Source organism: Homarus americanus, unplaced genomic scaffold (genome assembly GCF_018991925.1).
Source record: "Homarus americanus isolate GMGI-L3 unplaced genomic scaffold, GMGI_Hamer_2.0 scaffold40333, whole genome shotgun sequence".
NCBI lineage: Eukaryota > Metazoa > Arthropoda > Malacostraca > Decapoda > Nephropidae > Homarus > Homarus americanus.
The window spans coordinates 397,639-410,166 of record NW_024714036.1 but is presented as its reverse complement, the minus strand read 5'-3'; the positions used below and the strand labels follow the sequence as shown (position 1 = coordinate 410,166).

Here is a 12,528-nt window from a genome sequence, read left to right as displayed (position 1 = left end):
TCAACTCTTGTGTGTTTTACCTGTAGTGTGTTTTAGTAGTGTTTTTATTATTGTTTAGTTGTTTTCCCCCAAGTGTGTTTTTTTATTCAGGTGAGTGTTGTTGTTGTGTTTGTTGCTGTTGTTGTGTTTTTTGCTGTTGTTGTGTTTTTTGTTTGTTTGTGTGTTTGTTGTTGTTATTATTGTTATTATTGTTGTTGTTTTTGCTGATTTTGTTGCTGTTGTTGTTGTTTGTTGTTGTTGTTGTTGTTGTTGTTGTATGGGGAGGCGTTAGAAGGTAGGATCAAAAACGTCTTATTTATTCATTTATTCACATATTTATTCACTACATTAGTATCACCTCCCTCCTCTTACCTCCGTCACACCTCCCTCCTCTTCTACCTCCTCCACCCTCCTCCTCTTCCACCTCCATCACACCTCCCCTCTTCCCCTCCGTCACACCTCCTCCTCTTCCACCTCCGTCACACCTCCCTCCTCTTCCACCCCTCCCGTCCCACCTCCATCCTCTTCCACCTCCATCACCTCCCTCCTCTTCTCCCCTCCATCCACCTCCCTCCTCTTCCACCTCCACCACACCTCCCTCCTCTTCCACCACAGTCCACCTCCCTCCTCTTCCACCTCCATCCCACACCTCCTCCCTCCTTCCCACCTCCGCCACCCTCCCTCCTCTTCCACCTCCGTCCCACCTCCCTCCTCTTCACCTCCATCCTCCCTCCTCTTCCCACCTCCACCACACCTCCCTCCTCTTCCACCTCCGTCACCCTCCTCCTCTTCCACCTCACCACCTCCCTCCTCTTCCCACCTCCTCCACACCTCCTCCTCTTCCCACCTCCATCACCCCTCCTCCCTCCCTCTTCCACCTCCGCCACCTCCCTCCTCTTCCCTCTCCCCCCTCCCTCCTCTTCCCACCTCCCTCCCTCCTCTTCCCCCCCTCCTCTTCCTCCACCACCTCCCTCCCTCTTCCACCTCCACCACCTCCCTCCTCTTCCACCCTCCGCCACCCTCCCTCTCTTCCACCTCCGCCACCTCCCTCCTCTTCCACCTCCGCCAACCTCCCTCCTCTTCCTCCCACCTCCTCCTCTTCCCCTCATCCCCACACCTCCCTCCTCTTCCCACCTCCGTCACCTCCCTCCTCTTCCACCTCCCTCCCTCCTCCTCTTCCCCTCCACCCACCTCCCTCCTCTTCACCTCCGTCACACCTCCCTCCTCTTCCCACCTCCTCCCACCTCCCTCCTCTTCCACCTCCTCCCACACCTCCCTCCTCTTCCACCTCCGCCTCCCTCCCTCTTCCACCTCGTCCACACCTCCTCCTCTTCCCACCCCTCCCTCCCTCTTCCACCCCCTCCACCCCACCTCCCTCCTCTTCCCACCTCCGCCACCCTCCCTCCTCTTCCACCTCCCGTCACCCTCCCCTCCTCTTCTACCTCCATCACCCTCCTCCCTCTTCCACCTCCTACACCCTCCCTCCCTTCTACCTCCATCACCCTCCCTCCTCTTCCACCTCCCGTCACCCTCCCTCCTCTTCCACCTCCGTCACACCTCCCTCCTCTTCCACCTCCTCCACCCCTCTCCCTCTGCATCCGTCATCCTCCCCTCCTCTTCTACCTCCGTCACCCTCCCTCTCTTCTACTCCATCCCTCTCCCTCTTCCACCTCCTACCCCTCCCTCCTCTTCTCCACCTCCGTCACCCTCCCTCCTCTTCCACCTCCGTCACCCTCCCTCCCTCTTCCCCCTCCGTCACCCTCCTCCTCTTCCCACCTCCGCCCACCTCCCTCCTCTTCACCTCCGTCACCTCCCTCCTCTTCACCTCCCGTCACCCCTCCCCTCCTCTTCCACCTCCCGCCCACACCTCCCTCCTCTTCCACCTCCCGCCACCTCCCCTCCTCTTCCCCCCTCCCATCACCCCTCCCTCCTCTTCCACCTCCACCACACCTCCCTCCTCTTCCACCTCCACCACCTCCCCTCCCCTCTTCCACCTCACCACCTCCCTCCTCTTCCCACCTCCATCCACCTCCCTCCTCTTCCCTCCCTCCCTCTTCCACCTCCCTCCTCCCTCCTCTTCCCCCTCCCGCCACCTCCCTCCTCTTCTGCGTCCGTCACCCTCCTCCTCTTCTACCTCCCCTCCCTCCTCTCTTCCACCTCCGCACCCTCCCTCCTCTTCTACCTCCGTCACCCTCCCTCCTCTTCCCACCTCCGTCCACCCTCCCTCCTCTTCCACCTCCGTCACACCTCCCTCCTCTTCCACCTCCATCCCCACCTCCCCTCCTCTTCCACCTCCATCACCCCTCCTCCCTCCTCTTCCACCTCCATCCCCACCCCCCTCCCTCCCTTCCACCTCCCACCCTCCCTCCTCTTCTGCGTCCCATCCCTTCCCTCCTCTTCTACCTCCGTCACCTCCCTCCTCTTCCCTCCTGCCCTCCTCCCTCTTCTACCTCCATCCACCCTCCCTCCCTCTTCCACCTCCCGTCACCCTCCTTCCTCTTCCACCTCCGTCACCCTCCCTCCTCTTCTACCTCCGTCACCCCTCCCTCCTCTTCCACCTCCGTCACCTCCTCCTACCTCCTCATCACCTCTCCTCCTCTCATCCCTTTCCTCCACCTTTTTATTACTCCCTCACCTTTGTTTATCTTCATCTCCTTATCTTCTCCCTTATTTGTATCTTGTTACCTCCCTTCCCTTAACACCCTCCTCCACACCTCCACCTTCGCCTACCCTCCTCCACCTCCTTCCAAATCCTTCCTCACCTCTCTCCATCACCCCCACGCCCCTCCAACTCCTCACCCCCCACCTCCCCACCCCCCACCCCTCTTTTACCCATCTTCCTTTTTTTCACCTGGTCTCAATAGAAATTCCTTGTCTTGTTCCACACTGGTGAAGACGGTCTATATCGAGCGATTTTTCAGTATGGGAGAGTTGAACAAATGCCATTATAGGGCTTACCACTGTCTTGTGTGTGTGTGTGTGTGTGTGTGTGTGTTTTATGTTGTGACGTGTGTGTTTTATGTGTATGTGTGTTTTTATAGGTGTGTGTGTGTGTAATTGTAGGGGAGAGAACGTGTATGTATTTTGTGTGTGTATTTTTATAGCCGTGTGTCTGTGTATGTTTCAAGAAGAGCGTGTGTTTAGATTAAATTAGATCAGATCAGGTTAGCTTAGATTAACTCAGCTTCCATTATGTTAGCTTAAGTTAGGTTAAATTAACTCACATTAGATCAGTTTAAATTAACTAGCTTCCGGGTTCAGATTGAGAATGGTTCAGGTCCGGGTAGAGGAGTCTCAGTACCTGAGTATCACAAGAGACTCAGTAATGATAGGCGTTGCAGGACAAGTATTCACTGCACACCTGCTTCGCACCTGTACACTTGTCTCACACACCTGCACACCTGCGTCACACATCCGCTTTAGGAACCCACCTGTACAGAAGGAAGAATATTCATTGATTCATACATACATACCATACATACATACATACATACATACATACATACATACATATATTCCATAGTAGACAGGGATTAGTATATACTGCCTGTGTCTGTATGTATGCATATATTTATGAGTAACTGGACGTCAGGCTATACCTACTATATGTATTAATTTATACATGGTGCTGTGTGTGTGTGTGTGTGTGTGTGTGTGTGTGTGTGTGTGTGTGTGTGTGTGTGTGTGTAAGGGACTCAGGCTCCCAGCGTAAACAGTATAAAGACTCTTGAAGACTCACCATCATTTGATCCTTCCCACATTCGTTCTTTCTCTATACCCTCATTATCTGACCCACTTCTTCCCTCATCTCCCCTTTCCATCCTTCCATTCCAGACACGATGGAAGGGGGAACGACCTCTGGCGGTGTAAGCGTTAAAGTGAGTGTGTTAATGTACATAAGTAACATTCAAGACATTCACTCACATTCTCTGATTATAAATATATACGGCGAAAACGAAAAACCTCCATTTACCGGACATCAATCTCAAGGGTATGGTCCGTTATAGGGAGGTGTCAGATCTAATGGATTTCGATATAACGGACTACTCACCCTTACAGTCCGTTAAATATAGATCTCACTGTACAATCCGTTAAATGTCTATATTAACTCTATATGAAAGGTATAGTTAAGGAAGCCATTATAGTGTAGTATATAATGGCGCTGTGATAAATATAGAATTGAGTAAATATAAGATGAGCCTGAATTACCTTTTATAAGTAACAGTGAATGATATTATACTTGTGATATTTTGTATGTCTGGGAAGGAGAGTGAGCAGGAGGATGATAACAGGGAATTGAAAGTAGGATGATAAAACAGGGAGGTGTAGAGTAGGATGATAAAACAGGGAGGTGTAGGTAGGATATAAAACAGGGAGGTGAGTGAATGATAAAACAGGAGGTGTAGAGTAGAATGATAAAACAGAGGTGTAGAGTAGATAATAACAGGAGTAGAAGTAGAATGATAAAACAGGAACAGAGTCAGATGATGAAACAGGGAGGTGTAGAAGTGGGATGATAAAACAGGGAGGTGTAAGGAAGGAGGTAGGATGGACCGTCATTTACAGCTATTCTTTATCAGTTTGCAGCACATGTACCGGAAGTAATATTCACGGTAAACACGATATTCACCTTAATATACATGTATCAGGTGTATATATAATTAAGGGTTGAAAGTTACGAGAAAAATTCGACTTTCTTGAAGGTTTTCCGTGTTAGTCAGGTCAGCCTTTCATGACTTAAGGAAGTGGTGTTTTTTTATGTTTTTTTCCCAAGTGAGGATGTTTTATTGTGTGTGGTTAGAAGGACTTGATCACTAATTCTTGATCAGTTTTATTTGTTCATTTTTTTATCGGAGTTTAAACGATCTTGACGTCACATCATCAATTGAATTTATTTTACCTTTAAGGAGAATAAACTGGACCTGAGTGTGTGTGTGTGTGTGTGTGGGGGAGCTGATCAAAGCTTTTAATCCTCGGCTCAAACAAATTCCTATGACAACAAATAAGACAAAAAACCATTCCCTTCTCAGTCTTTGTTTTATTTTTTTTTTGTCAGTGGTTTAGTGAGTTTTCGGTGATAATGTCTTTGTTGTGACGGCGCCGTGTATTACCTGTGATGGGCTGTTGGTGTAGTAGTAATAGTAGTAGTATTAGTAGTAGTAGTAGTAGTAGTAATAGTAGTAATACACACACACACACACACACACACACACACACACACACACACAAACACACATGTATCTATATCTCATTTTTGTTATGGATAAAACAACAAATTACAGAGTGTTGTTATTGTGGCACTGGTAATTGGCACTACTTTACTACCCGTGGCACTGGTTATCACTGTGTGCATGTATGTGTGGGAGCTTCTCACCTGTAATAAGACACACCTGGTAAGCAATTATGTATGTATGGGAATATTTACTCACAAATACATCAACAAAATTAATTGGATCACCTGAAGAGTGGGTAAGTGAGTGAGAGGTGAGGAAAATTAGTGCAGAGTAGGGACAGGTGGTGGAAGTGGGCAGGTAGGTGAGAGGTGAGAAAAGTGAGTGGAGAGGAGAGGGAGTAGGTTGGAATAAGGAGAAGGGAATGAACAGGTAGTTGAGAGGAGGGAAGGGAGAGTGGGCAGGTAGGTGAGAGGTGAGTAAGAGTGGGCAGGTAAGTGAGAGGTGAAAGAGTGGGAGTGGGCAGGTATAGGGAGAGGGGAGTGGGCAGATAAAGACTGTAGGCTCCAGCGTCTGCTTCGTTATGCCTAGTCCACTACCACCCTCTCACCCCTCACCTCTCTCTCTCTCCTCCTCTCTCTCTCTCTCTCTCTCTCTCTCTCTCTCTCTCTCTCTCTCTCTCTCCTTCCCTAACTTAGAAATTGAAGATCATTGAAAGTCGACACACACACACACACACACACACACACACACACCTTCGTCAGTATAAGAATTACGTAAAGAAAATTGGTGACAGGGAGAAGGTGTGTGTGTGGCTGAGCAACTATCACTGCGAGGTCTTGGGCAGCCACCACACCCCCTCCTGCCAGGAAGCAGAAGAAGGAGTAGTAGGTCGGTAAGGAATGGCGGGGGAGGAGGTGGGGGAGGTAATATAATAAATGGAAGAAAAAAGAAAGATGAGAAAAGGAAGGGAGACAGTAGGGAATAGGAAGAGGAGGAGAAGAAAGGAGAGACGTAATGGAAATGAAAGGGGAAGAAAGATAACTAAGAGGAGAGGAAGGAAGAGCAACTTCTTAAACACTGACGTTTTTGACTCCATGAAGTGACACCAGAACACTCGTTGTGGTGTGTCTAAAAATATATATCTAAACCATCTGTTTCTTAGAAGAGAGAGGAAGGGGAGGGGAAGAGGAGGAGGGGAAGAGGAGGAGGAGGAAGAGGAGGAGGAGGAAGTAGAGGAGGAGGAGGTGGAGGGAGGAGGAGGAGGAGGAGGAGGAGGGCAGAGGAGGAAGGGGGTAGAGGAGGAGGAGGAGGAGGAGGAGGAGGAGGAGGAGGAGGAGGAGGAGGAGGATAGTGATATAAACAGGGGTGGTGTGTGGAAGGGAAGAGGAAGAGGGGTTTTGAAGAGGAAGAGAAGGAACAGGGAGTAGTGAGATGAAGAGAAGAAGAAGGAGGAGGAGAAGGAATGAGGGGGGAAGAAGAAGAGAATATAAGGAGGGGATGAGAAGGAAGAGGGGGAAGAGGGGCTTACTAACCAAGAAGGGGTGATGGGGTGAAGGGGTGGGGATGGGGATTTGTGACCTATAACACAGGCACAAGTATAGTGATGATTTAAATGTGATATATTCTGACTCGTCTCACACACATTCCTTTGAGCTGACTTACACACAGTACCACTTCTCGTCTGTAGTCGTGGTTTTAAGTTGAAAGTTTAAAAGGTCTTATTGGTTTACTCACCTGTTATGTAAACCGGAATCCCTACTGTCGTTTTAGTCTTTGTAAACACTCGTATCATAAGTCAGTGTTGTGTATTTACATATTTCTATCCATTTAGTTCTAACGTGGTTTACTTCTGGCATTGTCTGACTGTCGTGGTTTACTTCTGGCATTGTCTGACTGTCGTGGTTTACTTCTGGCATTGTCTGACTGTCGTGGTTTACTTCTGGCATTGTCTGACTGTCGTGGTTACTTCTGGCATTGTCTGACTGTCGTGGTTTACTTCTGGCATTGTCTGACTGTCGTGGTTTACTTCTGGCATTGTCTGACTGTCGTGGTTTACTTCTGGCATTGTCTGACTGTCGTGGTTACTTCTGGCATTGTCTGACTGTCGTGGTTTACTTCTGGCATTGTCTGACTGTCGTGGTTTACTTCTGGCATTGTCTGACTGTCGTGGTTTACTTCTGGCATTGTCTGACTGTCGTGGTTTACTTCTGGCATTGTCTGACTGTCGTGGTTACTTCTGGCATTGTCTGACTGTCGTGGTTACTTCTGGCATTGTCTGACTGTCGTGGTTTACTTCTGGCATTGTCTGACTGTCGTGGTTTACTTCTGGCATTGTCTGACTGTCGTGGTTTACTTCTGGCATTGTCTGACTGTCGTGGTTTACTTCTGGCATTGTCTGACTGTCGTGGTTTACGTTTTATGTTTACTATCTCGTTGGTTTACCTCCGTGCATGTAAATTGGGGTTTCTCTTGTGTCGTTATAACCTTGTAAATGGTAGTTTAAACGTCTCAGGCTTCTGTCAGCTTCACCCATTAATATATATAACTTCTGTGTTGACATTCTTTTCCATAAATTGTACAAGTTGGCTGTAACACTTAGGGTACAGAGGACCACCCACCTTCAATCCTCCCTATTCCTCCCCACTCTCCTCCTCCCTTCTAACCCCTCCCCCTCCTCTCCTTCCTCCCCCTCCTCTCCCCCTTCCCTCCACCTCCTCCCCCTCTCCCTCTCCCCTCCTCCCCTTCCCTCCCCCTCCCCTCCCCCTCCCTCCTCTCCCACCTCCCTCTCCCTTTCCGTCCCCCTCCCTCCCCCCAGATTTTCCGCTTATTGCATTCAGATGTATGGTTTCTGACAGAATTGCTCGACACATTGTTTTTTTTTTGGGGGGCAATAGGCACCGATCTCGTACAGGTAAAAGGTAATTGTATTTGGACGTCAATTTAATCACCTATTTTTAGCCAAACATGAATGTGAACCTAACCTAACCTAACCTAACCTAACCATGCGAGAGAGGACAGGCAGGGGACGGAGGGGTGAAGATGGCCAGGGACACACGCGCCAAATCTGTGTGAGGGCAAGAGCGTACAGAGCCAAGTATAGTGAGGGCTGGTGCGTATTTTGGGGACAGGACCGGCGTAAACACGAGAGAGAGAGAGAGAGAGAGAGAGAGAGAGAAATATAAAAGGAATAGAGAAAGAAAGTGACAAAATATTTTCCCAGGACAGACAGAGGAGAACACGGCGTTAACATTGACCAAAAGATAAAATAAACAAGAATTACCTTTAACTTTAGGTCTATATTTTTTCCCCAGTAATGACACAAATATTATAATTATATACACGGAAACTATACACATCTAAGATCATATAAATTCGTATTAAATTATATATGAAGGTAATAGTGTAGAGGAATTACCTGTATTTTGATATAATGTAGAGGTAAATATTTTTGTGGGTCCTGTGAGGTGGCAGATTTCACAGGTGACTTTAAGACAGTGTGAGCTTCACTATCTACCATATTTCATAAACTTAATGGACAGGAACGTACGAGAAGAATCCCAAAGAGTCAGAGGAGGTGAAGATTCTTAGAATGTCGTACCGCCTCCCCCCCCCTCACCCACCACCACGTGATGAGTTATGGGTGTGGTGGTGGTGGTGGTGTGGTAGTGGTGTTGGTGTGGTGTGGTAGTGGTGTGGTGTGGTAGTGGTGTGGTGTGGTAGTGGTGTGGTGTGGTGTTGGGGTGTTATTGGTAGTGGTGGTAGTTGTGGTGGTGGTGTGGTGTGGTAGTGGTGTGTGGTGTGGTAGTGGTGTGGTGGTGGTGTTGGTGTGGTTATTGGTGGTGGTATTGGTGTGGTGGTGGTGTGGTGTGGTGTGGTGTGGTAGTGGTGTGGTGTGTGGTGGTGTTGGTGTGGTGTGGTGGTGGTTGTGGTGTGGTAGTGGTGTTGGTGTGGTGGTGGTGTGGTGTGGTAGTGGTGTTGTTATTGGTAGTGGTGTTGGTGTGGTAGTGGTGTTGTTGGTGTGGTGGTGGTGTTGGTGTGAGTAAGTGGTGTTGAATTGTGGTGAGTGGTGTGGTGTGGTGGTGGTGTGGTTATTGGAGGTAGTTATTGGTGTGGTGGTGGTGTAGTTATTGGTAATTAGTGTTGGTTAATGAGTGGTGTTGGTGTGGTGGTGGTCAATTGAGATTGTGGTGGTGGTGTTGGTGTGGTAGTGGTGTTGGTTGGTGGTGGTTATTGGTTATTAGTGAGTGGTGTGGTGTGGTAGTGGTGGCAGGTGGTTCTGGTGTGAGTGGTGTTGTGTGGTGGTGGTGTGTGGTGTGTGGTGTAGTTATTGGTGGTGGTGTGGTGTAGTGGTGGGGCATGGTGTGGTGAGTGGTGTTGGTGTTGGTGTGGTGTGGGTGTGTTGGTGGTGTGGTGTGGTGGTATGGTGGTTCTGGTGTGAGTGGTGTTGTGTGGTGGTGGTGTGTGGTGTGGTGTGGTGTGGAGTGGTGTGGTGTGGTGGTGGTGTGGTGTGGTAGTGGTTGGTGTGGTGGTGGTGTGGTGTGGTGTTGGTGTGGTGTGGTAGTGGTATGGTGTGGTAGTGGTGTTGGTGTGGTAGTGGTGTTGGTGTGATAGTGGTGTGGTGTGGTAGTGGTGTGGTGGTTCTGGTGTAGTGGTGATTAAGGTAGTAATGATGATGATGGTTGTAGTGTTGATAGTTTTTAAAAGATTTATAATAATTCATCTTTATACATTTATGACTATCAATTATCTTATCATTATCTTTATCCATTTCCTTCATCATCAATATTTCACTAATCCTACATTTACTGTAAGAACAACCAATCGTATTTTTCTTCATTCTCCACAATCATCAGACCTCTGCTTTCTCTCCTTCTCTTTATTTTCCTCCATTTATACAGTTCATTATTCTTCTTCAAGCGAGGGACACCGTGGCTGAGATCTTGCCAGGCGTCTGTTCAATGTTCATCACCTCCTGCAGTAGACACAGTTCAGGACACAATCGTCGTCGGTAGGGTCTTTGAGGTAGCCGAAGGAGGGAGGTGTGAGGGAAGTTGCTTGTATACCCGGACGGACAGGTTGTGAGAGGAACGTGCCCAGGTGTTCCATCAAGGTGTTCTCACGAGTAATTTATCATCTTCTATACTCCGTTTGTCCTCCCTACCTCTACCTCCCTCCTTACCTCCTTACCTCCCGACTTACCTCCCTAACCTAACCTACCTAGTGACTTCTGGTCTTTCTATCTTCTTTTCTGCTCTCTCTCTCTCTCTCTCTCTCTCTCTCTCTCTCTCTCTCTCACCACACCTGTGTTAGTGATCCCTCAGCAGCCAGGTGAGAGCGGGAGAGATGGATGTGTTTGGGGACAGAGTGACAACTGATGAAGGAAACTAACTCTCTCTCTCTCTCTCTCTCTCTCTCTCTCTCTCTCTCTCTCTCTCTCTCTCTCTCTCTCTCTTACTCTCTCTCTCTCTCTCTCTCTCTCTCTCTCTCTCTCTCTCTCTCTCTCTCTCTCTCTCTCTCTCTCTCTCTCTCTCTCTCTCTCTCTCTCTCTGTCTCTCCATCCATCCATTATTTATCTCTCTATCCATCTACCTGTCTATCTGTATGTCTAATTTATCTAATATATCCATTTATCTACTTAAGCTCTTTAATCTATTTCCATAATTCACTATCTAGATTTTTGTTTTTCAATTATAATTTCCGATTTTTTGTCTGAGTTTTTCCTTTGACAATGAGAGGTCAGACAGTCGAGGGTTTATTAAGAATTAACTTTATGTGAGGATTTAATAGTCGAACCCGAGTCATGGAACTGAACCCGATTTATGGAACCGAATCCGAGTCATGGAGCCGAACCCGAATTATGAAACCGAATCCGAGTCATGGAACTGAACCCGAGTCATGGAACTGAACCCGAGTCATGTAACCGAACCCGAGTCATGAAACCGAACTTAACTCATGGAACCGAACCCGAATTTTACCCATTAACACAGTGGAAGAGACGGAGGAAAGAAGAAGAATAAAAAGGAAGAGAAAGATAAGAAGAAACAGAACCCCCCTCAACAGAACCAACAGTAAACAGAGTAAAAACAGATACGAAGGCAACAGAGACATACCACTACTCTGGCTGGCTACTGGAAAGAACATGGTCAACATCATACTACCAATGGAAGTTTTTTTATTTTTTTATTTTTTTTTTTATCCTCACGCCCGGCACTGGCACTTCATAATTCTGGCACTGGTGGGCAAGGTGAGGGAGAGGTAGGGGGAGGGGGCAGGGAGTGAGGGAGGGGGTGGGGGAGGGGTGGCTGGGTGAAGGGAGGGTAGGAGAATGAGAGAGGGATGAAGGAGGGAGAGGGAAGGGAAGATGAGGATGCTGGGGAAGGAAAGAAAATAAGAGGATATAGAAGAGAAAGAGAATAGGTGAATACGAATGTTTAAACGTAAAATGAGAAGAAGAAGGAGATGGAGAAGAAGAAGAAGAAGAAGAAGAAGAAGAAGAAGAAGAAGAAGAAGAAGAAGAAGAAGAAATCAAAGGACATATTAACGCGCGTTTATTCACCGTAAAATTATACTTCATATAGAATGTTGTTTTTAACTCTTCAAACATTCACGTCTCGAGAGGTGTCCCTTTTAAGATGAGTAATAAACAAATGAGGAAGAAGAGGCGGAGAACAGAGAGGAGGAGGAAGAGGAGGAATGAGGGTAGGTGGACTAGTAGGGGGGTTTTAAGGAAAGGAGGAGGAGGAGGAGTATGATGACTAAAGAGAGGTAGAAGAAGAGGGGGAGGAGGAAGGGAAGCAGGAAGAGGGGGAGGAGAAAGAGAAGGAAGAAGAGACTGAAGAAGATAAGCTAATGAGAGATGCCGGAACAATCAAAAGGTGAGGAAGAAAATGAATATAAGGAGGATAAGGAGGAGGAGGACATAGATAAGAAGAAAGGTAGGTAGGTAGGCAGGTTAGGTAGGTGGTGGGCCACGCCGGGACCAACCAGGTGCTACTTATTTTGGGCCTCGCTTATGAGGGGAACCACTACCACCACCACCACCACCGTCTCCGTCGCCCCTTGTCGCCGCAACTAGTTATAAAGTGACCTGCAGGAAGACCCACGGCCCTCGCTGGTGCTCAAGGCATTTGCCAATTATTCGTCATATTTGGGCGGCAGCGTGGCGAGGTGTTAGACGGGACTGTGGCGAGGTGTTAGACGGGACTGTGGCGAGGTGGTAGACGGGATGTGGCGAGGTAGTAGACGGCGAGTAGACAGGATTGTGTAGATAGTGAAGAGTAAACGGGATTGTAGATGGGATGTAAAGAGGGGTAGATGGAGAGGGGGAGACGGAACTGTCTCGAGATGTACTGTAGACGGATTATGGCGACCCACT

General features: G+C 48.1%; 1 protein-coding gene across 1 annotated transcript; it reads right to left on the bottom strand.

The window, feature by feature from the left end:
* Nucleotides 1-7,086: 7,086 nt before the first annotated feature.
* LOC121875393 lies at nucleotides 7,087-7,545 on the bottom strand. Its single transcript, XM_042379949.1, has 2 exons — nucleotides 7,417-7,545; nucleotides 7,087-7,374 (listed from the first exon to the last, which is right to left on the bottom strand). Exons 1-2 carry the CDS (start codon nucleotides 7,543-7,545, stop codon nucleotides 7,087-7,089), a joined length of 417 nt encoding a protein of 138 aa, XP_042235883.1.
* Nucleotides 7,546-12,528: the final 4,983 nt, after the last annotated feature.

Bases quoted from the DNA above. Each gene is read 5' to 3' on its own strand.
- LOC121875393 (XM_042379949.1), bottom strand. From the start codon at position 7,545: ATGCCAGAAGTAAACCACGACAGTCAGACAATGCCAGAAGTAAACCAC. The intron at 7,375-7,416 runs GTAACCACGACA...TAACCACGACAG, and splicing joins ACAGTCAGACAATGCCAGAA to TCAGACAATGCCAGAAGTAA.